At 40.0% G+C, this 25,616-nt stretch overlaps 3 protein-coding genes across 3 annotated transcripts; 2 read left to right on the top strand and 1 right to left on the bottom strand.

The window, feature by feature from the left end:
* Positions 1-62: 62 nt before the first annotated feature.
* mrps24 (mitochondrial ribosomal protein S24) lies at positions 63-2,566 on the top strand. Its single transcript, XM_074691053.1, has 4 exons — positions 63-325; positions 1,337-1,414; positions 1,595-1,706; positions 2,133-2,566. The coding sequence occupies exons 1-4, from the start codon at positions 284-286 to the stop codon at positions 2,414-2,416; spliced, it is 516 nt and encodes a 171-aa protein (XP_074547154.1). The 5' UTR covers positions 63-283; the 3' UTR covers positions 2,417-2,566.
* Positions 2,567-3,034: 468 nt separating this feature from the next.
* Positions 3,035-17,272, bottom strand: gnsb (glucosamine (N-acetyl)-6-sulfatase (Sanfilippo disease IIID), b). The gene is made up of 13 exons (XM_074690898.1): positions 16,886-17,272; positions 16,164-16,223; positions 13,688-13,891; positions 11,366-11,431; positions 11,185-11,283; positions 9,239-9,406; positions 9,069-9,151; positions 8,867-8,985; positions 8,671-8,774; positions 8,460-8,561; positions 8,264-8,374; positions 5,934-6,044; positions 3,035-5,722 (listed from the first exon to the last, which is right to left on the bottom strand). Exons 1-13 carry the CDS (start codon positions 17,060-17,062, stop codon positions 5,573-5,575), a joined length of 1,554 nt encoding a protein of 517 aa, XP_074546999.1. The 5' UTR covers positions 17,063-17,272; the 3' UTR covers positions 3,035-5,572.
* A 1,073-nt stretch (positions 17,273-18,345) lies between these two features.
* polm (polymerase (DNA directed), mu) lies at positions 18,346-23,713 on the top strand. The gene is made up of 11 exons (XM_074689662.1): positions 18,346-18,858; positions 19,418-19,592; positions 19,904-20,002; positions 20,114-20,284; positions 20,387-20,458; positions 21,646-21,766; positions 21,846-21,978; positions 22,387-22,489; positions 22,622-22,969; positions 23,050-23,133; positions 23,219-23,713. The coding sequence occupies exons 1-11, from the start codon at positions 18,677-18,679 to the stop codon at positions 23,303-23,305; spliced, it is 1,575 nt and encodes a 524-aa protein (XP_074545763.1). The 5' UTR covers positions 18,346-18,676; the 3' UTR covers positions 23,306-23,713.
* The last annotated feature ends 1,903 nt before the right edge of the window (positions 23,714-25,616 follow it).

Below are 25,616 nucleotides of genomic sequence, written 5' to 3'. Positions count from 1 at the left end.
TTTATTAAGCGATATCCTTTTCTGTTGATTTTACTTTTTCTACGTCTGGATGGTCCAGCTCAATGGTTGACCGACGCGAGCGGATCCAAAACTGACGATAAACAGTTCCCGTCCAAGGCACAGTTTTTTTTGAAGAACGACACTTTTCCATATTCTGACCCCAGCTTTTATCTTCTTTCTGTCGTTTTTGCATTTTTTGGATACTTTTGTAATTTTGGGAAGACAATTTAAAGAAACTAGTTCAGATATTAGTGTGCAGCACTCAGGCTAACCCGACAGAAACATGGCGGCGTCCTTGAGCACCGCAGGGAGCGTGAGGCTTCTGGTGAGATGAAAAACGAATTTCAGTTTTCTTTACTCTTATATGGAGTATTTAAACCCCATCTATTCATGTTTACTGTTATAAATCATTATTATTTTAATAATTAAGCCGTCCATTGAATCTAACACTTTGTGAATGGCCCGTGGCTATCTAACATGCGTAGCACATTATTCTCTACGTTCATCTGATGATCAGCTTCTAAACCCTCTTAAAACACGGGTTTGATTTTGTGAAATCTGTATTTAAGTGATTTGTTTTTAGACCACATTAATCCAGGTACAGGTCTTTGCGCCCATTATAACTTGATTTATTAATAAAGTCGCCTTTTAGATAAGTGTTTACTTAGGAGCTTGACAGAAAAGCAAAACAGTTTACAAGAGCAAAGTATGAAACAGTGGCTGTGTCCGAAATAACTCCCTATTCATTATATAGTGAGTAGGGAATGAGTGAGTGATTTCGGACACAACCACTATGAAACTGTCCAAACGATTTAGAAACCCAGCAGCAGAAAAAATCTCAAGTTATTTATCTCTCTTCTTCCAGTTCCTTTTAAAAATATATATATATATTTTAACATCTGTGATCCTCTTGGTCTTCTATCTCGCCATATTGTGTGGATCTTCGTTTGATTTGGGATATTACGACATGTATTTTGTTTTGCATTTCGGCTTAGTCAAATGTCATGTTTAAATATCCTTTTTCAATAAAGTTATGACTATTATTGTCATAATTAATTCTGTACATGGGATTTAAAAGTGTGCATTTGAGTGAATTAATTCTTACCGAAATGTTACAAAATGTGTCAAAGAAAGAAAGATTCATTTTAAAACCACATATATTTTGCCTTCTGTCATTGGTCACTCGACTCACATGTAAAATTTGTTAATCCAAAAGCAAAGGTTGAACAGTTCTGAACCTCTGAATGACTGATTTGAGTGAACACAAGCTTTGATTTCACAGCGGCAGGTGTAGACATATGATGTTTTAAACTCTCTGCTTATTGTTTCTCTTCAGAGTGCAATAACCAGGTTTGGATCGTTGTGCAGCTCCTCTTCAAGCAGAACACTCCATGTTACTGCAGTGTGCTGCAAGGTGAGCATCATGGTTAACCTGTGACCTTATATCAGCCTCTTAAGATAGCTGCACAGAAGACAGTTAACAAATTGAGTTATTCCAGCCCATACTCCATGTGATGGAGGCTGTGAAGGATGTAGAAAAAGATGTTATCACCTGGCCCTCTCACTCCATCTACTCTTTTTTTTTATTTTTCAGAATCGAGCTGCTCGTGTCCGAGTTGGGAAAGGAGACAGACCTTTGACGTACGAGGAAGCACTTCCACCTCATCACATCGGCCACCGTAAAGGATGGCTGTCACAACATACCAGTAAGCATGAGCACACATTTAAAGAGGACTTAACAGCTCGATTTTTTGCATTTTAAACACTTGTACCTCATCATTTCAAGCATTAACTGTACAGGGACTCTGGTGGTTTTAAGTTTGAGAACTGCATTAAAAGTTTGCAACAGCTTGCAGATGGCTGCAACGTAATCATTAGGAGCAAAGTGCATCCTTGTTTGTTACAGGCTTAGATTGTTCATTTTTAGAGTATGACTTACATTTAGAAAGGAGCCATTGTTGAGTGTTACACTGCTTCTAGCAACAAGCAATTCTTAAACCTTCACTCAGGTGACCCATCCAGACCCCAAAACATGTTAGCAAGCACAGCTCACTCTAAACTCTGCTTTAATTGTGCTTAATCATCCTCTACAGACTGAATTCTAACACAAATCTCTCACTGGTTTCTTTCAGGTAACTTGAAAGGAGAAGAGGGAGCAGCTGATCGCACCATTGAAGACACATTTTTGAGGCGTTTCATTTTCGGGACCTTCCACAACTGCTTGGCCAATGAGATTGTCATCAAGAGACGGGGAAACATGCTCATTGTGTGTGCTGTGATGATACAGAAACTTGCTCCACAAAAGTTTTATTTCTTGATTGGATATTCAGAGTATTTGCTGTCGCACTTCTACAAGTGTCCTGTTAAGTTAGAGATTCAGACCTTACCGGAAAAAGCTGTGTACAAATACCTCTGATGAAAATATAAAAAGTTGTACCAATAATTCTGTATAAATATGTGACATTGTTTCTGTCTTGTCTTGACAACCAACCAGTTTCAGTAAGAGAATCAGTAATTTTTTTGTTTGGATGTTGTACTGGACAGTATTTAATTAAAGCAAATAAAGTCCCAGTTCAGTTTTGTTTGGACTCATTCACTTACAATTTTAAATGTCATCCTAATTTTGTTTTTTGTGCATCAAATAGTAAGTGTTGCAGGAAGTGAAGGAGTCAAAGTGTCTGTAGGCATCAGTCCTGAGTGAAAGTGAAACTCAGATTAACTGTGGTATCGGACTGCTGTGATGATGAGGGAGCTGAACCACAAGGTTAAGCTTTTCTGTTTATCAGTCAGCTGACACTCTTCCTTAGCGGTCACAGAGTAAAGCTGCAGCTTCTCATATTCAAAGTAAGTTCTGGTATCTGCTAAGGATGCCTCCTGCACACCTAGAGACTTTAGATGCAAGTCCAACAAGGAAGGTAGACCCAGACCTCACAGGAGAAATAAACAGTAACTTAAAGATGCAGATGTTCTGCATTCTCAGGCCGTGATCTAACCTCAAATAAACAGGAAAAAAAACACATAAAAAGACAAGCGGTTTAAAATGCTTCTTTTGATTTATTTTAATCAGTTCTGTCACAGTGCAAAATACATTCACATTTAAAAAAGGCACATGAGCCCGGTCAGTGCAAAAACAAGGCACACAGGATTAAAGCGTTCATGTCATCAAATTTCCCTTAATGGATCCCGAACAATGGAAAGAAAACATCTCAGAAGTATCGGCACATTTTCCTCTTCCTCTTTAAAAGCCGTCTCACAGACCTCATCATTAATACTCAGTGTAAAATATTCTACATCAGAATTAAACTGTGGCACAAGCCTGAAAGATATCTGCAGTTGATGCGTAAGAAGATTTCAGAGTGTAGATGTTGAGTCTGCTCAGAATGAATCAGGAGATTAGTCAGACAGGAAAGTCTTGTTGAGGGTGTGAGATATTTGAGCACAGCTCAGGAAAACAGATCTTTTTTTCACAGTAGACATTTTGACTTCTGACAGGAGGAAGAGTACAGGTGCTGTTGGACAGGAACAAGTTTGATGTGTTTGGAAATAACCTGTGAAATATCCCCTCTCTGATGGAGGGTCTGAGCTGAGTCAGACACTGAGACCACTCTCATTCCATTTGATATGACATTATAGACAGTTAGCTTAGCATAAACATGTATTCTAACTGTAAAAAGTATGAAAGACAAAGAGCAAAATACCAACTGTCATTGGTATCTGTAATTATCACTCTATAGCCGGCAGCTAGTTAGCTTAGCTTGGCATGAAGACTGAAAACAGAAGAAAGAAGCTACTTAGTCTCATTTCTAATGCTCATCACCTTTTCAAACGTCACCTTTGTCGTCCTCAGAGGAAACACTTAAAATTAGACAATCTTTCCTAAAGAGGTCACGTGACAGACCAATAATTCATGGACATCACAAATGATAAGTTCAGTCAATTCAACAATTAAACACCAACATCCCCCGCAGAATAACTGGTGTCCTAACACATTATTAATATCTTTTTATTACTATAAGCCTGGTATGTTGTTTCTGATAAAGCCCTGGTTTATGCCTGCTGTCATAATGCTCTAAAGCTCTACTACCTGTATGTAAACAGTCACGTATGTCATGGCGTGGTTTGTCAGTACGTTCATCTTTAAATGGAGGTCAAGTTGTCTGTAGTCTGTCTGCTTAAACTGATATGTAACCACTCCCCCAGAGACATGAGGAGCCAGCACAGGCATGAGGACAATGACCTGAGAGGAGGACTGAAGGCTGCAGGAGCTAGCTCTGCTAATGTTAGCCAAACTTGTGCCAGCTGACTGTTTTTGGAGCATTATTTTCCCTTTATACTCATCATTTTGTCTGGATTTAAATTTCAGATAGGGACTCAAATCGCAGAGCTTTCCTGGTTTTCCCCTCATGGCATTTAGTGCTTGAAGCTCAGAAGTTAGCAGTCCGACCGTAGAAATAGTCTTGCATTAACCCTGATGATGACTTGATGATTTTACTCCTAAATTTTTTTTTTTTAAGTTACAACATGAGCTAGTGAGTTTTAAGGCCAGACTGTGCCATTAGCATCTTTTATTTCTCTCTTCTGGGCCTCAGCAAGAAAGCAAATAGTTTGCTCTGGGTGTTGCAGATATTACACAAACAGTCATTACGCTAACATAAGATAACTCTTTCATTATGAGAAATATTTGCATCCACAAACTGGAAAACTATTCCTCAAGCTTAAGAGAATTGAGTATGCCAGCGGTATATTTTTTTCTGCTTTTTACCACATGCAACAGAGTAAATAAGCAATGGATAAGAAGACATTTTCCTTCAGTAAGTCTTCATAGAGAAAATAGAGCCGTTAGCAGCAAGTTAGCCCAAAAAAAAATTCAACAAGGCGAGTGCAGATAGTGCAAATCCAAATTAAAAGTACCTGCCTTTATGCTGCTGTTATAAAACTACAGATAAGCTAATGGTTTTAGCATTCCACTTTAACAGTCAGCCTGAAAGAAAAGCTAACAGTATTCCTTCAATGAGTTTGAACAGATCCTCACTGTGCTGTTAGCAGAAGAGTTTAGCACAACAGAAACCTTCTTCAAGCTAATTAACTCACAGTATCAGGAAAGAGACAACTATTGAACAAACTTTTAGTCTCTTAACTTTCTGTCAAAGTAAATATGAAACATCTGTCCTATTTGCAGCCAAAGGAAGAAAAGAAAACAGTCTTCATGCTAAATTAAGCTAACTGCTTCCATGAAATGGGCAGATATGAGAGTGGTATCAGATTTCAAATGAAACTCAGAGAGAAAGAGAGTAATAAAAGAAGCACATGAAGACACTTTTCAAACTTGTTCCTGACATGATGGCTGTTTTCTGTTCAAGTGTCCCAGTAAACCGTGAAGATGTGACAGTGAACCAGCATGCACAAAATCAGGACCCTGAAACTGAAGCAGCTAAACAGGACTCAGCCATCATTACCTTCATCACCTGTACCTTTCCTAAGGAGGCACGGCTTAATGTTGGAGATGTTTTGTTGAAAACAGTCGATAAAGAAACCCTTCGCTGAGAGAATAAATCTGTCTGTGTGTTGTTTTCTACTTTGTGTCACGGCAGCTGTCGCCCTCACAGGACTGAAGTTTTATGAGCCGCTGGTTCATGGCCTGCAGGATGGCTGGGTCTACCTTCTTCACGATGTTCTCCAGCTGGTGAGGGTCTGACGTCAGATTATACACCTCCACAAAGGACTGGGAACACAAAAATACACATGCTGAGCTTCACCCTGAGTTTCTTCTGTAGAGCTCAAAAAGCAAACAACAAAAACTCTGCCTGAGGAGAAAATTCCCACAACAATCCTGTTCGGTGAGTAAAAGACCAACAACAGCCAGCTCAGGAATGAGAGCATTTAGGGAGTCATATTTCTAGATGTTTGACCTTTTCATGGAGCAGAAAACTCACCTCGCTGTCTGCAAACTCGCAGTACTGAAGGTTTTGGTCTTTATCCAGGGTCCTGACGCAGGCGTATGTGTTGTTGTAGGCGTCTTCACACACACAGTCTGGGAAACATTGCTGCACAGATTACAAGCAGAGTTAGTGAAACCATCAGCAGTTTAGCTAAAGCTTGATTTCTTTATATTTATTTGTTGTTCATTCTAAATTGAAGATAAAAGATCTGGTTTGATACCACAGTGTGTTATTATACAGAATGTTTCATCATTTATTCATGCTTTTATTTTGATAGAGGTGGTAAGTTTTACAGAGTGACTTGTTTATATGCAGGCAACAGGAGAAAAGTGGAGGAAACATGAGGTCAGTGTTTATCATCGACTTATGTGCCAAAGCAAACTTTAATGAAACTGCACTTTTGCCTGGACTTGACTGTGTTCAATCCCCTTGTTCAGTGCTTGTTGTGCAGCTCTTCATGCAACTTATATTCAAGCTAAAAGTATGTCTTTAAGCTCACAGCTCTTCCATTGAGTTTTAGGGTTTCTGACTTAAACTGACTCTCTGGAGCCGTGTTTCAGTGTGCAGGATACATTTGGTTTTTAAGTTGTTGAACTTTTATGAGGTTGCAAACGACACACCCCGCTGGCTTCAGAGGATTGTATGCAGTTCATGTGGGGACACGTGAGCTATAAAAGATTTAGGAATGTATTTTCCTCCCTATAAACATTTTTATGAAGCTCATGTTGGAAGTTAAATTTGAAGAAGACTGTGTTGAGCAAATCCATATTTTAACCTTCAGATCATGTCAGGGACAAACATTATACTCTCTGCTTTATCACATGTTGTGTTCTTAAAAGTCTTTCAAAGACCAGAGGTTATCAAAACTTTGACTTCAGACAACCAAAAAATCTAAAAGGTTCATCCTTGAAAGCTGGAAGTTTGTGCCAAATATGAGGTTTGGGTTTGTTTCTATAGGAGGGCACCTGGTAGGTTGATGCATCACTCTTTCATGAGCAGATCTCTGTTCAGTGGTGTTTCTCTTCCAGGTAGCACTGCCTCCATAGACACGTAGATGCCACATTGACTAACCGGTTAGTGTGTCAGCATCGCCACCTTGTAGCTTGTGGCATTTTGGAAAGATGCTGATTCAATCGAATGTGTCAAACAAACCTCCCCTCAACCCTACCAGTCCATGTATGGTTTATTATCATTAGCAAAGATTCTCAACTGTATGACAGAAATATTCTATATAAGTTTATATAAGTTACATTTTTAGACGAAAGGGAAGCACTGATGTATGACAGCAGTGGAAAACCAAGCAGCAGTCTCTGGTCTCAAAGTGTACACAGTATTTCTGTGACTGCCTCTACCACATTCATTTCCCCCACACCTGTCTCTAAGCCACCAGCATCCACCAACCACCAGTCTAATATCTTCCCACAGATTGTAGAATATTTAGACATTGCCTCATCTTCAGGATGTTTCTCATTCAGAGTTTTGAAGCCCATTATTGATAGACCCCATTTTCAAAAATTTCAACCTGAGCTCCTTTCTGACATCTACAGGTTGCCCACCTGTCAGTCAATCAGCCATGCCCTTATATGGGCAAAACTCACCTGTTTAATAACTTCATAAACACTCAGTCAAAATCAGTTCTTCTCTATTTAATGTGTGCTGATAGAGAAATGATCCATTCAGAATAAAATCATGTCTTAAACCAGATCAGATCAGCTTTTTAATGGCTGTGTATGTGGTTTCTGCTGTTTCTGCAGACAGCCTCAAGTGGACACTCCAGGAAGTGCAGCTTGTGACACTTCTGCAATGGCTTCATATTTTTTGGTCGACCCTCTGTAAACCTCTGCATTCAGCTAACCTATCGAGGAGGCGGCTTTTGTGTTAGCCTGTTTGTCTATCATTTTAAAGTTAACTTCTAAATTAAAACACTCATTTTGCTTAATCTGGAGTTTTAGGCTTTGGGCTAAAGTGTTTAACTTTACTTATTCTACTTTTCAGTTTGGATGTAATTATTGTCCTTTGTTAGTGTTCTGATGGCTTCTACCTTGGATTTGTCTGAGATCAGGTGAGTTTGGTTGAGAAAAAATTATATTATTTTATTCTTTTATCTGTAGTGGTGAATCAAGGAATTATAGGGTCACCTGCAGTCATTTCCTCTGAGTTTCCTGTGTTTTCTTGCTCCTTTTTAGAGTATAAATTAGTCGTTTTGTGCAGACCAATTCATGTTATTGTTGTTTTTGGTTTGTATCGTATCTCACAACACCAACAAGGTTGTAACACCACAACAATGAAAAGTTATACATTCTTTTCTTGATGATAATACTCACTGATAAGCCAGGACCAAGTTTGGGACAGGAAGGATCTGTTTCTGGATGTCCCTCTCCGGTATATTCAACCAGGAAAAATGGACGAGCAGTGCCGTTACGTAGAGATGGAGCCTGAGAACAGACAAAAAAATTTAGCCATAGGTTCAAAACCCAAAGTGAAGCACACATCAAGGAAAGAATTAAAGTCAGAGCTGACCATCTGAGAGAGAAAAGACTGTCCGTCCACGTTCACAGTCGACAGGTTGACTCCAGAAATGTCCAGTATAGTGGGAGCAAGGTCGATGTTTAGGACTGGGGCCTGAAGGCAACACAGAGCAGAAAGAAACAGTAAATAACAGCAATAACCCAGCAATGTGTGTTTTATTATCCATTAGTAAAAACGTTTAAGAGCGCAGGATGTCTGAGACCTTCAGTGTCTGTTTTGGTTTGATGCCGGGACCTCGGACCATGAGCGGGACCCTGATGTCAAATTCATACAGCTGCCTTTTATCGATGGGCAGAGAGAACTGACCTGAAACATAGAGGAGGTTACTGTGAGGAGACACACACACACACAGAAGTAATGTACAGGTGTCCGGGGTTTTCTGTGGAGCACGCTCAGACCTGTGTGGTATCCGTTGTCTGAGGTGTAGAAGATGTAGGTGTTGTCCAAAACTTTTAAACTTTCAAGTTTCTTCACCAGTGTCTCCACCATGTCGTCTACAGACAGCAGAGTCTGCCACCTGCACCAGACGTCATCATTAAACACATCATAAAGTCTATACGCTGTCATTAAAAACCTTAAGCTCATTCTCGGAGGCCGTACCTTTTCCTGAATGCATCATCCAGGAAAGTGAGGGAGCTATTTGGCATGGGGTTGATGGGCTGACGCAGCAGCCAGTGTTTGTCCTAAAACAGATAATCATAAGAGTTTAGAGTGGACAGAGCTTTAGCAAACAGTCTTTATGTTAATAACACATAAACTCAAAGACGAACCTTCCCTGGTTTGTCAAAGCTCCCGTCTCGAGGAGCTTTAACTGTGCTGAACTCTTTCTGGTACTGCGGCGCTGCAGTCCATGGGGAGTGAGGCGCAGGAGGAGACAACATGATGAAGAATGGATGCTGGGGACTTCTGTCATCCAGGAAGTGAAGGGACCTGTTTGTCTGTGCACAGGATTAACAAACACTCAATACAAGAAAACATTTGTAAATAACACAACAACAGAGCCTTTGTTTGTGAGAATCAGGATCAGATGTGAATATTTCTAAAATGACTGCTGGAGAAAACAAACTGAACGCTTTTGTTTTTCTGCATCTGTGAGTTATTATCGCCCCAGGATCCAGCAAATGCTGCTAAATGCTACTTTTTATTAGCTGTGACTAGTGCTCCAACACTGTTAAATCAGTCTTCTCTCTGAGGTTAGGTTAGCTTTTCTTCTGATTTCTGAACTGAAACTCCTCTTTCTTGCTTTAAATGTTCATCTTTTAGTCTAACGAGGGATTTATACTGATCTTATTCATCTGACATATTACTTCTCTCCACTAAAATCTCCAAAAGCAAAAACTGATCCCTGCAGGCTAGATCAGGTTAGCATCTGAAGCAGCACTCAACGTTCAGCATCATTTTTGATGTAATGTCTTAATTTAACTTAAAACTTTGGAGGGTGAAATCGCACCAAAAATTGTGCATCATTTCCTTCGCTATCTGCTCCGTCTAAAGCTCAGATTAGCAATCTGCTTTGATGATGTTCAAAGTCCTGCAGCTCTTTGCAGTTTGCTCCAGTTTCCTCCTGACTGTGACTGAGAGGAGCTGTTAGCATCTCCACTCTGTGCTGCACAGAGCTGAGCTGTGCGCTCTCATCCTGATGCAGATAGACTCTATCCACAGACACAAATGTCACAGTTTATATCCAGTCTTCACTGGATATAAGCGAGCTGACAAAGATCAGCTGGTTCAGATGAATAAATAAAGAAATAAACACTCTGTTGTGTAAACTGCCACAGCTGGTTGATCCTCAAACAGCTCCAGACTGATTAAACTCCTGATCATTATGATAACAGTAATGTCAGACATGTTCTTATGAGCTCATCCCGAGGTGAATTGTTGTTACTATTCATGGGGATAGAAAAGAGTCTTTTTTTTACTTTAAATGGATGAGAAATGGATCATTCAAAAACAATGATTCACAGAGACACTGTTGCTCTGAAGAGCAGTTTGGAGCATTTAACCCTTTGTGCACTTTGTGGATGTGGACGATGTCTTCTTGGTGCACATTTTAAAAGCTTAGAGGGTAAAAGCTGCACAATCCCAGAAGAATCAGGACCTGAGTTCTTAAACTTTAATCATTTAAATGCATTAAAACCTGAGTCCTGTAGGGTTGCATAACCTCATAAAACAAAACTGTGTCAAACAAGTTGCTGAACCTGCTCCACATCAACATGTCAGCATCATGTCAGCATGTTAAACAAGTCTTGTTTGGTTTGTCCCGAACTTCTTTTGAATTGTTCAACTGCTCTTTTGACAGACTTCATTTTTCCCAGCTGCTGATGAAAGTACAACAAAGTTGTTCATAACCAGCCAGCAAGAGAAAGTTCACCCCTCATAAAGCCTGGGTACAAACAGAGCTGGGTGGGCAGAAAGAGTCATGGGTCAGCTGATGAGGATGACATAAAGGAGCACCGTGAAACAAAACCACAGAACAAACCTCCTGAATCAGTCCCAGTATCACTCTGTTCTGCTGTGTTACTGTTCTGTCAGCATTAATGATTAACCTTTCACACTGCTGACGGGAATTCCTCCACATTTTAACTCTCCTCAGCTGATTCAGTCTGAAACACTTTCCCATAAATCCTCACATAAATGAAGCTACAGACGTCTAAATACATGAAGCGCACCTGACCCCAGACTCACTCCAGACTTTATGAAAGTAGAAAGTGCTTACGATGAGGTCTGTGAGGTAGTCCTTCTCATAATTGTCCCCGTGCTTTTCCTCTTTACCGTTCACTGACAGGGAGTAGTTGTAGTACTGTGAGTTCCCCACCTGAGAGAGCAAAGGAAGGGCTGTGAGAGCAGAAGAACATTTAACTGTGCAAAATGTGTGTGAGTGTGTGTGTCTAACTCACCAGTGCATGCCACTGGTCCCAGCCTGGTGGAACATGGCTGACGTCTCCCACATCTTTTTTCCCATACTGTGAAACAGAAAGTGTCACCACTCAGACTCAGACTCCAGACAAACTTCCCCTGACATGTTCATTCTGACATGCAAACATGCTCATACTGTCAGAGCTAACAGGCTCTGCAGATACACATCTCTTGCACTCAGAATAAAGGAATCCTTTGTCCAAGTTTCTTTAGGACTGATCTTTGAGTCAAATAAACGAAGATGAAGGCTGAAGATTTGTGACTAACTCTCATCAGTCACTGTGATGAAAAAAACTCACACTGACCTTTTATGAGAGTAATGTTTGTGGAGCGTGGTCACATGAAAAGGACTACATGGCCTAAACTTTGGGAAACATTTGGATACTTTGTGGGAGGAAGGAAAAATGGTAACTCAAGCTTTTTGTCTTTCATCATTTCCCCCTGTGCCTCACTGAAAGAGTCTGGTTTACCGTGTATTGTGCAAAGTATGGATGTCACCATCTGTTTCTGAAGAAGCCTAAAGATGGTGGTAACCATACTTGAAATGCTGACTCAAACTGCATTCCTCAGGTGGAGCTGAGGCCCAGAAAAACAGCTACAGAGCACCCACCTGTCAGTCAGATCATACTGAGACATAATCTGTGCTTGAGTTGACCGACAGGTGGGTGCTTTGAAGTTTGTTAGATAGGAGTGTTTAGATCCACTTCAGCTTTACTTCTCCACAAGTTTATAGCTTGGCCAAAAGTTTGAGGCACTAGTATAGGCTTAGATCACATGCCCCTTGAGGTTCGCCCTCAAGGTGGCCTCTAGTGGACACTCGAAGAACTGCATGTTTTAACACTTCGGCTTCGGCTTGATATTCTTACACTAGCCCAGTGTTAGCTGCTTGGACCTAGCTGGAAATAAAGTTGCACACCTGAGGCACAGCTTTAGCTTCCTGTCTAACAGCTGCAATGTGCTCATCTGTCAGTCCAGTAAGTCAGCATTATATGTTACGTATTATGTCGTATTATACAAAACTGGTAACCGTGGTATCCCCAGATCAAATGAGAAATAAAAAGTCCACACACCAAAGGGTGTGAGGAGCAGAAAAGGGGCAGAAGAGACCACAGCTATTATGTGAACTAGGTGGTAATGTGTTTGCTGTTTAAATGCACTGCTAATGATGAGTCAAATCAGGCTTCTTCAGCTTCATCAGCCAGCCTCTAGTGGACATTTGAGGAACTGTAGGTTTTAACAATGGGCTGTACCTTCAATGCTCAAATTTTTTAATTCAAGTTTCCTCAGTTTTTATGAATTATATCAATGTAAAGATTAGTCATGTTTAAATTAGGACCAATCTTCTTTTAACAGCATGAACCATAGACTAAAAAAACTGGACGTCCGCTTGCTCGGCTCCACAAAAACTGCTCTCCCTGGTGGCTGTCTGCAGTAAAGGTTAAACAATCTGGCTTTCCAGTCATTCCAGATGGGCTGTAATCAAACTTTAGAAAATTAATACTCCTCGTAGAAATGCTTCTCACGTCGGATTGTTGTGATGATTTGAAGATATCACTTGGCTGTCTTGTATTCAAGTCCTCTTTTTTCTGAAAATTTTTGTTTTCATTAGTTATATAAGGTTAAAAACAGGAATTTACGTAACGTTTAACGATGATTGACAGCTGCCGTTCTCGTGTATTTTTTTCGGTGACTGTAAAATATGTGAAGAGGTTGAGTCAAGAAGTGATTAGACTCTCGCAAGAAAAAATAATAATTATCATTTTTGTCACCGGCTCCACTCAGATTCTTCCAGAATCCCTCACAGTCTCTACTGTGCAGACTCTGGCTGCAATGGCTGCCAATGGCTACGCCTGTGACAGGGGAATTGTACAATGGTAAATGGCGGAGCCACTCTGTTCACCCTATAAACAGTCTATGGCATGAACATTAAACTAATGTGAGAAAGTGCATGAGGTTTCACTGTATTTGGTACTGTGACATCTTTGTATAACTCATCCATTGGTCGGTGTACTGTAACAGCTTCAGGCACATCTCAGCTTCTACTCTTCATTTATTTTTAACCTCATGCTTCTTCTCTATTTTGTTCTTCAGAATTCAAAGGTTGCTGTCATTGAAACGGTTTTATACAGTAGGTGCTGAAAGCACTGTCTTTGATCAGTATGACAAGAAGTATTCAGATTCTGGTCTTGAATGCAGCTCTTAAGCCAAAAGTAAAACAGTCCTGAAATATCAAACCCAGGACTCAAACTGCCAGAAGTCTCCAATTTTATTTTTTTGTTTGGCTGTTTCTAAATGGTCCTAACCTGGTTGAGATATTTCCCAGCGAAGAACGTCTGGTACTTCTGTTTGCTGAGGTAGATGGGGAAGGCCTCAGACTCAGGTCCTTTCTGCCACAGAAGACTGGAGCAGTTCCCGGACAGCGAGTTGTTTCTCACCTCATGGTTGTGCGGATACTGACCGGTCAAAATGCTGCTCCTGCTCGGGCAGCACAGAGGCGACACTGTGAACTTCACAGGGGGGAGGAAGTGAGAGCAGCAAGAGAGGAAGGGGGGATAGAGGAAGAGAGGGGAAAGACAGGATGACAAAAGAGAAGCATGACAGTGAGGAGGAGGATGTGTTCAGTTTCAACATGGTGAACTAGTGATCATTGTGGGGGGGCTCAAAACACGAGTTTATCATTCAAAACTTGGAGGGGAATTACAGAAAGTTTCAACCTGACTTTGACTTTTTTTTTCAAAACAAACAAGTAAAAGAGACCAAAAACATCAAGAGCTGCTCCTGCAGATCAATGCAAGTGAAGCTGTAACAGCTACAGCCAAAGAAAGTGTTTCAATTGGTTATTTCAGATAGAATATCATATTCCCCAAAATCAACACCAGGAGAGTCAAAGAGATCCAGGCAACAGTAGATGAGTGACACCTGAGTTTTTTAAGATGACAGTAAAAATACATTGTCATTTTCTGTGGTTCTGTAATTGAGCTCCTCCTGCCTCCAATGATGGGCTTTTGAACAGCACATTTCCCTTTAAAACCCCTCAGACAGCTCAGATGAAAAATCGAAAGTAATCTGAACTGTCTTACGAACAGAACAGAAATATCAGTGAAACAATTCAAGCGAACAGCTGCATCACAAAGGCCAGCAGAGCTTCTTTTTTTGGGGGGGGGGGGGGGGGGGGTCTAATTCATTTCTAGATCCTTGTTTGACTTTCAATATGACACTACAAAGTTCTCAGCTAATCATAACAAGTCAGACTACATCTTGAAAATTGTCTCTTAAAATGTCTGTCAAATGTCTGTTCTTTTTTGATTCATGTTTTGAACTGTTTTCCTGATCTCTTCCTTTAAGCACTGGGATATCTTGTTTTAAAATAGCTGTATTAAAATGAAAGGTTTTTCTTTTTTAAGTTTCCAGGCTGTAATATTTCACTACAGTGGGGTCAAGATATGAAACAAAAACCTGCTCTGGTTTCAGTTGTGCTTTCCAGAGAAATAATGCTACAACAACAAAAACAAAATCAGACTTTAAATGTGGGAAGTCATGAGAGGAAACAAGCATGTTGATCACTCACTCACATCGGAAACATGTGACAAAGAGGGTCCTGACAAGTCAAAAGGTGACAAACACATGTTTCAGATACAAGATACAAATACCCGAGAGTAAAGATGTCACCGAGCAGCAGTTATACTTGATAATGTGATAAATTAGAAATATTGGAGTGTATGTACAAAACTTTTCTACTAAGACCAACATCCATAACATTATAACCAGCTGATTATTATGCAGACACCCTCTAATTGAGACCTACTCTAGATCTGAAGATATGCTGTGGTATCTGACACTAAGAAATCAGCAGCAGATCCTTTAAGTCCTGAACACACTGCAAAAACTAAAATCTGGAGCCAAAACAGATCTGAGTCCAATCCTGCATCCATGGCTTTACTGCAAATAGTGAAATATTATCAAGTGTTTATGTCTTATTTTAAATAAAAATGTGTCATTAGAGTTCATCTGACTATCAAGATATTAAAAGACAAAAATGAGATCTGAATTGATAAGAACAGTACAAGAAATCTACCAATCAGTTAGAAAAGAGTTCTTGTTAAGTTTCTTGTAGGAAGAAATTATATATTTGGCTCTTTACAAGCAATTCAGGCGTCGTTTTATGTCTTTTCATATTGTGACATATGACATGTTTTGTGACCTGTAATTCTATAAGACTACTTTACTACAAATAGGACATAAACACTTCATTAGAATTAAGTTTTTGCAGTGGAGTTTTGAGGTGGAGCCACCATGGATCAGGCTTTAGCAGAGGATGGACTGGACTTAGAATTTGGATATTTGGGGAAAAATCAGCACCCTGAACTTTCATCTTTCTATGGTCCAGTTCTGAAGCTCATGGGTCCACTGTAGTAGCTTTCGGTGCTGGACAGGACAAGGATACCCTGACTGTTCTGCAGCTCTGCAGCCCCACACACAACCAACTGATCTCATGTCCTGACTCCTTTCTATCAGAACCAGAAAGAACTATTTTAGCACTTTGAGCTCCACAAACTCTTCTTCTGGATTGAACCACACACAACCCTGTCCCTGTTCCCCTGTTTTCCTTCCTTGTTCCTCTTTTGGTGACTTCTGCAGGTTGCAAACACCCAGCAAGAGCTGCAGTCTATCGGCCAGTCCTCTGTCACATCCTTAGAGTCATCTATTTTCTTCAACTTCAAGGATTGAACTTGACTGATCTGTGCATGAACATTTCTACCACAGTATAAAAATACTCACAGCGTTCACAAAAGTTGCTCCTTCATCTCCTATTAAAGCTTTTGTTTTCTTCATCGGGGTCTGCAGAACAGAAATGAGACAAAGTGAAGCTCAGAGTGTGCATATCACTCCAATCAGACCTTGACTGATCTTGCAACATAACAAGCTCTGTTAACTCATGGATCCTTTAAAATCTAATTAAGCAGGTCTGTTGACTCTGACAGACACAGTTAGAGTTTGTTTAGTAGGTATATGTTCACATCTCTATTAACCGGGTTACACACAGTACTGCAGCAGATTATTTTCATACTATTTTCACAACTTATTTCACACATCATGCTTTGCAGCCTTGTGGTGGTTAACGCTGTCTTATGCTTGTTTTCCCACCTGGTGATCAGTTAGCTGTTATGGTTCAGTGTGTTTCATGCAGATCACCTGAGCTGACTGTGAAATCTCTCCTTCATAAACATCAGAGAGCCATCTTTAAACTTCTGTTTCCACATAAACGGATAATAAGGTGATATAAAGACCATAAAATGAGTAGAGGGTTAGGGTGTGTGTGTGTGTGTGTGTGTGTGTGTGTGTGTGTGTGTGTGTGTGTGTGTGTGTGTGTGTGTGTGTGTGTGTGTGTGTGTGTTTGTGTGTGTGTGTGTCAGAGGGAAAAGCTGAAAATAAAGCGAATCAAAAACTCTCCTCCGGATAAATTGAGGTTGTTTTAGCTGAAGAGTCAGACTAGGACTCACCATCCCCCCAAGCTCCACATCCTGGTCATCGGCGAGGATGAGGATGATGTTGCTCGGTTTGGCCCCTCTCGGTTCCGCACACCTGACGCAGCAGGTGAGCAGCGCGAGGAGCGCGAGGGCAGCTGTTGCTGTCTGCCGGGTTCCCGTCGCTCCTGCTCCGCTCCTCAGACCAGCCATTAGACCTCAGACCTCCACCACCACCACGACCACAGCTCCGGCCTCTGGCTGCTCGTTCACCGGGCAGAGAGTATGTGAGGCCGGGTTCAATTCCTGCTCGAAGGGGGAGGATGTGTTGTTGACTAAGCGCGTGCAGGCAGGACAAACCCACGGAGAGTTACACAGTTTGAGGAAGTGGAGTCAAGTGTTTGTGGTCATATGATCAGGCTGAGTGTGGGAGGAGTGAACACCAAGAACAAACTGTTCAACGTGGACTTTAGACAACTTTGCACAACTCACTCAGTTTCCAAACGTCTGTCCTCCTATTCTTGGTCTAAAAATCTAGTTTTCAAAGTAAAAACACTGAAGAGATAAATATTTCTGATGTAATTTCGAATAAGTTAGAAACTGGGCAGATGTCAAAATGGAAAAGAAATTCTCTTGACTTTTTGATTTGGGAGTAAATATATTTTAAATAAAAATTGACAACCAATAAGATGGTAGGTCGTTCAATTTTGGTAAGTGAATGGAAGGTATACAAGTTGAATATTGGTTTCTTATTGCTTAAATGAGAGCTTTTGAGTTTTATTTGTTCTTATATTTATATGGTTTATTTGATATTTGGTTAAAAAAAAAAAAAACTATATTGCGCAACTTCTGCCTTTTTCAGCCAGATGTAGTTGGGGTTACAGTTAGCTTTACGAAATAAAAATGAACAGTAATTAAGAAATAAAAGAGAAATGTGATGATGCTTCAAACCACCAACAAAAAAGAGGAAAAGCAGCAGAAAAATAAAAGGAACCAAATATAAGATTGAAGCTCCTGCCTGTGATGCTGCTTGAGAAAAATTTGAAGATTAAATTTGAAAAAAAAAAAAAAAAGCATTGCAAGGATTAAAACGTGTAGCTACAAATTCCTGTAAAACGCATTAATAAAAATCTGATTTAAAAGAGAGTATGCTTTACAAAAAGAGATTCTCGATATGGCTCATTTTCCACTCTTGTTCTTTGTTAGGCTTATGTTATTACAACAAATCTGATAGAAATAAAAGATAAAAAGAAAAGTTTTTATAACATAACACAAATGATTACACGAAAATGAAGTTTAGTGTCAGAAATGTTTTTTAAGCTTTGCAATGATTCTGTTTCATTTTTTTTCTTTTTTGTCTATCATTCTGCCCATAGGTAAAGGTGTTTCCATTTCTTTTTCATTTCTCCCATGTATTGGCAAGTTTGGGCTTCCGTACAGGGGAAAATGACGGTGTAGCGCATGTTTCCAGTCGGGTTTATTTTGATAATGCGCAGGTGCAGCTGGCCGGCGCGGCACAGCTGCATCCGGTGAAAGAGTGAAGAGAAGATCGCTGAAGATTGTGTGTTTTTATTCCACTTACCTGCCTCTGAACCTCTTAACATGAAGTGTGTCACTCATGTAGGCTTTACTGAACTCAGATCGAGACTTTTATCGTCAGATTTTAACTCTTTAGCGATGATTAACTTAATGAAACCAAGCGAGCACGGCGGAAGTAAACAGATCTGAAAAGAGAATGACGAAATTAAATCAAGTCTTTAGTTTTTGAAGAATATTTTCAGTCTTTAATTTCAGTTTTTAATGTCAATTTATAGAAATCAAGTGTGAATGATGGTTCCTCTGAAGAGGAGGAAAGTCGTCTCCTCACACACTGAGAGCTGTGATGGAGATGAGATAAAGTTTCCTCAGGTTGTTTTATTTCTGCTGGAGAGGAAAATGGGAGCCAGTCGAAGATCTTTTCTGTCTCATCTCGGCCGCAAGAAAGGATTTCAGGTTGAGGATAAGTTCAGGTAAAGTCAATCCAAATATTAAGTGTTATCTAACATGATTATCTATTCACACAATGTATTTAAAATGCTTGCAATTGGAAAATAATGTTGTTTATGTTCAGCCTTTAGGTACGTTTGAAACTTTGTATTTTTTAGCTCATAAAGTCTAACTTGTAAACTTCTTTTTTTTAAATTAAAAGGGTAAAACCAAAAAGTTTTAATGTATAATGTTATAAAAAAAAAAGACTTAAAGTGATTTATTTACAAAAAAAAGAAAAAAAGTCGTGGTTTAATGCATTTTATTTTCTCAGTTTCCTCAAGGTAATGAGATAACTAAAGTGCTTCTGCTACTTTATGAAGATTCTCAGGATAAAGAAAAAATAGTGATCTTGAGAGAACCACTGAAACTATCTTGGCTATTATAAAAAAACTAAAAATAAAATGTATTTAAGCATGATCGGTTAGGACTTCTGTAATTCATCTCTGGCTTAATGTAGTACATATTTGACCTGTAAATAAAACCTCTTCCAAAACAAATCCATAAACAGATAATCCCTCTTGTTCGTCATTGTCTGTTTAGTGAGAGCGTCACGCACATCATCTCTGAGAATAACTCAGGTTCTGAGGTGAGGACGTGGCTCGACTCACAAGTCAAAGGTCAAACACCGCCTGTTCACCTCCTGGACATCAGCTGGTTCACAGAGAGCATGAAGGCCGGACATCCTGTCCAAATACTGGACAGACATAAACTACAGGTACGCTCTGCTCCACCTGCACCTAAAACAGATCACTTAGCCACAGAATCCTCATCAGAAGAGTCTCATAGTGGTGCTTTGAAGTGTGAATGAATATAAAATCACAAGAAAGTGACACCAATCAAAAGAAGGGAATCAAAAACAAATCAATCAGAAACAAAAGCAGAGGTAACTGTTTTTTACACACATATGACGTTTGCGCTACACTCCAGAGAACTGACTTTTTGAAGTGAGCTGCATTCATTATTGCAAACAGACACAATGGTGATGGTGGTTGATGCATGCAGGAATATAAGCTTTGTGTCTTTCAGGAGCAGCAGATCACTGAAGCAGAGGTGAAGGTGTTCTCCGTACCAAGCTACGCCTGTCAGAGGAGAACTTCTCTGGAGAACCACAACACTGTCCTCACTGTAGGTCCTGTCAAAAATGAAGATCCCATGTTTCTAAAACATTCAGAAAAAGCATCTCGATGTTCTCAAATTCAGGTTTAGATAGCCTGAGGTTGTTTTTTTGTGTCCTAGGATGCTCTCTCCCTCCTGGCTGAAAACGCAGAGCTCAGCAATGAGGAGGGGAGAGGTGTTGCTTTCTGTCGAGCTGCTGCTGTGCTGAAGTCTCTCCCTGAACAGGTGACAAGCATGAAGCAGCTCAAAGGGCTTCCCTGTCTGGGAGATCACTCGCTTAGAGTCATTAAAGTAAGTCGCCAAAGTCACCAAGCTTACAAACCGTCTGTCAGCAGCTTCATCAGACCTGAACAATCTCTAGAGGGTTTTTTTTTATCATTCTCATTCCTTTAGGATGTTTTGGAGAATGGAGCCTCGAGTGAGGTTGAGTCTACGAAGCAGTCTGAGCGATATAAAGCCTTGAAGGTAGGCTGACTGATTGTGGGTTTTAAAATGATATAGATTCTTTCTAGATTTTTTCAAACATGCTAGTTGTCTTCTTGCAGTTATTTCCATTTGAGGCAGTAAAGTTCTTTAAATTCAGCCAATCAGCGGAGATATTTACCATCTAACTCTTTGTGATCTTTACTCACATTTAAAAACACTTGTTCATTATATTTTGTATTTCATACATCACCTCTGCTGTCATTTGATGGTCTTTTGTAGTGTTGTCCTTTTGTTTAAAGTTTTCAAATTTTCTTTAAGTTTTGGTCATAGTTTTCAAAAACTGTGTCATGTCAAAGAGTTATTCAACATGTTTCCATTATGAGTCAAAGATCTGTCCCTCTCCCCCATCTATAGTAGAAGCGTTTCATGTTCCTATAACTAATTTGTCCACATCATTTCAGTTTTCTCTCTTAAAATTACAAAATGAAACTCGTGACAGCTTGTTGTCTTAGTTTGTATGGTAAAAACAAAAACGTATAATCTCCAAATCTCAGTTAATTCATGAACTTATGAACTTTATCCACAGAACCTCACTTTCTTCAACGAAACCCAAGTTTAGCTTGATTGATTCTTTTGGAGGAGGGATACATTAAAAATCAATGATCCAATGGAAGTTTTTCTGATTTTACCACAGAGGCCTGATCAGCTGTTTGTGCACCATGTTGTGTAGTTGGCACCACCTAGTGGCAGAAGTTAGCCAGTGTTGTGATGATTTAGTAGTATGATAGTCTTTCTTCAGTCAACAGCTCCATTAAAAGAGCAACAATTATTAAATGACATAGTCAAAATGTGGATTAATCCGCCACAGAAAATAGTCCTTAGCAGAGGCACCTGTTTGTTCAGTGATGAGCAGCTTCCCAGGAAACTGTGAAGCCTCTTTTTTAACATGGTTAGTGTAAATTATACACCCTTCAATATGAAAACACAGGATATGCGTTTTAACATAAAATGACAAAAATGATATTTAAATAATAATCAGGCCCACTTCAAAACTGGACCGCAGTGGTTCTTAAAACCATCTTTCCGTGAGGAAGAAAGAGAGACAGAAACACCTGAATCCATGTTTTTATGTGTTGGTAATGAAGTGTAGACAGTGTTTTTGGATGAAAGTAAAGCAAATATAGAGTCAGCTTTGTGGTTATCATGCAAGAGAACATGTGTTTCAGGTTTTGACAGGAATTTTCGGAGTTGGCTCAAAAACAGCCCATCGATGGATCAGTGAGGGAATACTCAACCTCCAACAGCTCCGAGATTCAGGACAGACTCTCAACAGGGCCCAACAGGCTGGTGAGTATGAAAGTGTGTGTGTGTCTCATGTCTGCATTTTGGATCAAACTTTATAAACTTTATCTTTTTCTCTGTTGAGGTCTGGAGCACTACGATAATCTGAACCAGCCAGTCACTAAAGCTGAAGCTGACACCATCGGAGACATCGTACAGAGAGCAGTCGTGTCTGTGCTGCCAGGGGCACGGGTGACTCTGATTGGAGGATTTAGAAGGTGAGAGAGCTGTCACATAGATTCAGATATGTCAGTATTTCTATTTTCATAGTTTCAGTCTCTCTGTCATCACTGACATCATCTCACATCCTCAGTGTTGCTTTACAACCTTGTTGATGAAAACTGGAGTTGCTAGTCTCCCTCTGCCTCAATCAGTGACTTTTATGTTTCTTTGCCATGTTGGAGTTTGAAATGGGCCTAAAATTTAGTTAAATCAGAACCTTGTGTGAGGTTAATCCAGCTGTTCTTGCTGTCAGCAACAAAAAGTGGAACTTTTAGATGACCTGCTCTGATCTGAGTAGCGGTTTAGTTGCAGGTGACAACAGTCAGCTGGAGCAGCTTTTTACCTCTTATAGAAAATATACAATATATGAAAACAGAGCCCAGAATCCTTTTTGACCTCTGCAGGGGGAAGCAGACTGGCCATGATGTTGACTTCCTGATTACTCACCCTGAGGAGGGCAGAGAGGAGGGACTTATGCCGAAGGTGGTCTCCTATTTGGAGGCACAGGTAGATTCTGCTCCATTTGCTGCTTGAAAAGATGATCTTTGATTTGTCACAGCACAGGATATCAACATATTTCCCCCGAAAGCTGTCCTTTTTTGATAATATATGCTCAAGTCAGGTTTTCTGTCTCTGCAGGGATGCCTCTTGTACCAGAAAACTACGAGGAACTCTTACCTGGAGGCTCAGGGCGGCCCTGGTCGTCCATCTTCAAACATGGACCGCTTTGAGAGGTGTTTCTCCATCTTTAAACTGCACAAAGAGGATAAACAAGGAGCCAAACAGGGAGCTACAGAAACCGTCAATGGAGATCCGGCATCATGTCTTCACACATTGAGTCAGAAAGAAAGCTGTGAAGCGTCTGATGAAGGATCAGAGGAGGAGAAATCGTCCACACACAGACGCTGGCGTGCTGTGAGGGTGGACCTGGTCGTCTCTCCCATCAGCCAGTTTGCGTTTGCTCTCCTCGGCTGGACAGGATCAAAGGTCATCTTTTACAGACTGCCTCTTTGTCTCATACACTCTGTCCTGTGAATGAATCTGATTCTGATCCTTTATTCCTGCAGCTGTTTGAGAGAGAGCTGCGGCGGTGGGCGGGGCATGAGAAGTCCATGTCTCTGAGCAGCCACGCTCTGTTCGACAGCAAACAGGTACTGACACCAACAGGTTCCTCAAACAAATCCTCCTTTTTCTCTGGCAGAATGAGTAAAAAGTTATTTTTGTTTGTTGTTAAAGGGCTGTTACCTGAGAGCGACGTCTGAGGAGGAGATATTCACTCATCTGGGTCTTGAGTTCATTCCTCCATCTGAGAGAAACGCCTGAGCTGACATGAAGAGTTTCAGCAGGGGAGAGAAGTGAGCTAAGGACGGTTAGTGATGCCTCAGCTTCCAGAAAACAGCCCTGCTTCAGAACAGACTTTAAACTCAGTCAGAAATCACATTTTAGAGATTAAATGATCTGGTTTTCAAACACTTCACTGCTCCTTTCACTCTGAATATTTACCTCACAGATAGAGAAACATTAATCCAGAATATAAAGAGCTGCTGCTGTGTGCCTGAAACTTGAATGCCTTTTTAATGATATGAACAGTAGTATCACTGCTTATGTTTTTTATTTAAATTCAATTGAATTAAATCCTGAAGAAAGATTCTGATGATCTGCTACTCTTGTTTGAGCTACTTTCCTGAATAGAAAACACAAGTATAGACTAGAGAGGGAGTTCATCCTCTGGGGAACAAAAATAACTTTGTTTTTTGTCAAATTGTAATAAAAAGAGAAAGATTTTAATGGTTGGCTATAATTTAAACTTTTTATTTTGTTAGAATAGTGACCTATATATTTATAAATGTATGTTTTATTCTTAATTGATGCATGCAGTATTTGTCCAGAAAGTTAAAATAAGGACTAAAACCCCCAAACGTGTGATGCTTAAAAAAAAGCAGTTGAAGAAACATCTTCAGCCTAACTTGGTAATGTCCAACAGTTGAGTGACACAGCTGGGTAAAAAAAGAAAACTCCAGAGAGGCTGAGGCCTTGTGAACACATAGCCGTGTTTTTCCAAAAATTAATACCCCTTCCCCCATGAGTTCTTAAAAATAATTTCATCCACACACACCAGGCAAATCTGTCAGTGAGTACGGCCCCAAGCATGTCAAACTCGTATTTGGCAGTGTTTTTCAGATTTTAAACCTGTAAACCCCCATCGTTCAGCTGTGACGTTTGAGAAACAAAAAGTCTGTTTCCTGGCGTCTTCATGGAACCATGAAACAAGAGTTTTCCCTTAATCTTCACTTCACAACCTGAGTTTTTTAGGAAACATTTCAGTGGCATAAAACTGAGGTTTCATGTGGACAGCAGTTTCCCGCGTACCTGACTACATGTGGATATGGCCTGACTCTCTCAGAGGGAAAGATGGGAAGAGGTTCACTGCTCTGTGAGAGACTGCATGAGCAGTCTGTTCATCAGTCTGAGAATAATGCTCCTCAGAGTAAAATAAGAAAAAATTAGTGGACTGTATCATTCACAGTGGAAATCACTGCATGTCTGAGAATACAGTTTATTGCTACATCCACAAAGTCAGGTTCAAACTGCACCATGTGAAGAAGAAACCAGATATAAACCTGATCAAGAACACACACACACACATACACATACACATACACATACACATACACATACACATACACATACACATACACATACACATACACATACACATACACATGCACATGCACATTGACAATCTTGGTTCATCCTTTAAATTTGCCCAAAATGACAGAAAATATGTCAGAAAATATTAAAATGTGATGTTGCAAGTAGCCTCTGGCGTCTAGATAAAATTGCATTTGTTCTCGAAAAAAATAATGAAGGATGAAAGTTTTGTTAGTGATCTTAAATGATTGACATAACATGGGATCTTATTTCTTTTTTAAGTGTCAATTTCAGGCAAAAAAAAGCAGACTTAGTGTGCAAAGGCCTTAAGGTGGTCTGTGGTCTGATGAATACAAATCTGACATTCTTTTTGGAAATCATGAACGCTGTGTGTATGTATACAGAGATGTTATCAACAAAACCTTAAAACTTAGTTTTTGGGTCCACGTTATGATGACAGAAGCATTTTTCAGCGGCTCCGGGTGGGGAGCAGTTGTTTTCATGATTTGATGGCCTTAGGTATGAGCTAACTGGAAATACAGGAACGAAAACAGAAACATCCCAGGAGACTGCTGCTGCTGTCTACCTGCATTATGCCAAGATAAGGGAGGTATCATTCTCTGAGCTTTATTCTGACCAGGAACAAAAATGAGGCAAGGGCGTGTTTTTCCCTGACTGACTCACAGTGATGGGATTTAATCTGCTTCATTTTCTAAGATCAGGTTCAAATGTAGACTTTGAGTTTGATCCAATCAAAAGAAAAGAGCCCTATACAGAGATTCAGGCTCATCATGTCTAAAATCAAGACAGTTTTCTAGACTTTTGGAGAAAAGATGTGTAAAATGTTTTTTACAAAATCTGATTTTAATGTCAGACTTCTGAGGAACAAAGCTTTGGATGCAGTTACACAGACCTCTGAGTAAACATGAAATTCTGAGAAAAAGATCTAATTCTGAGAACAACGTCAAGATTCTGCTGTCTT

This window comes from Halichoeres trimaculatus, unplaced genomic scaffold (genome assembly GCF_033239565.1).
Source record: "Halichoeres trimaculatus isolate MK-OKI-2021-1 unplaced genomic scaffold, fHalTri1.1 fHalTri1_scaffold_16, whole genome shotgun sequence".
NCBI classification, from domain to species: domain Eukaryota; kingdom Metazoa; phylum Chordata; class Actinopteri; order Labriformes; family Labridae; genus Halichoeres; species Halichoeres trimaculatus.
This window is presented reverse-complemented; position numbering and strand designations above follow the sequence as displayed.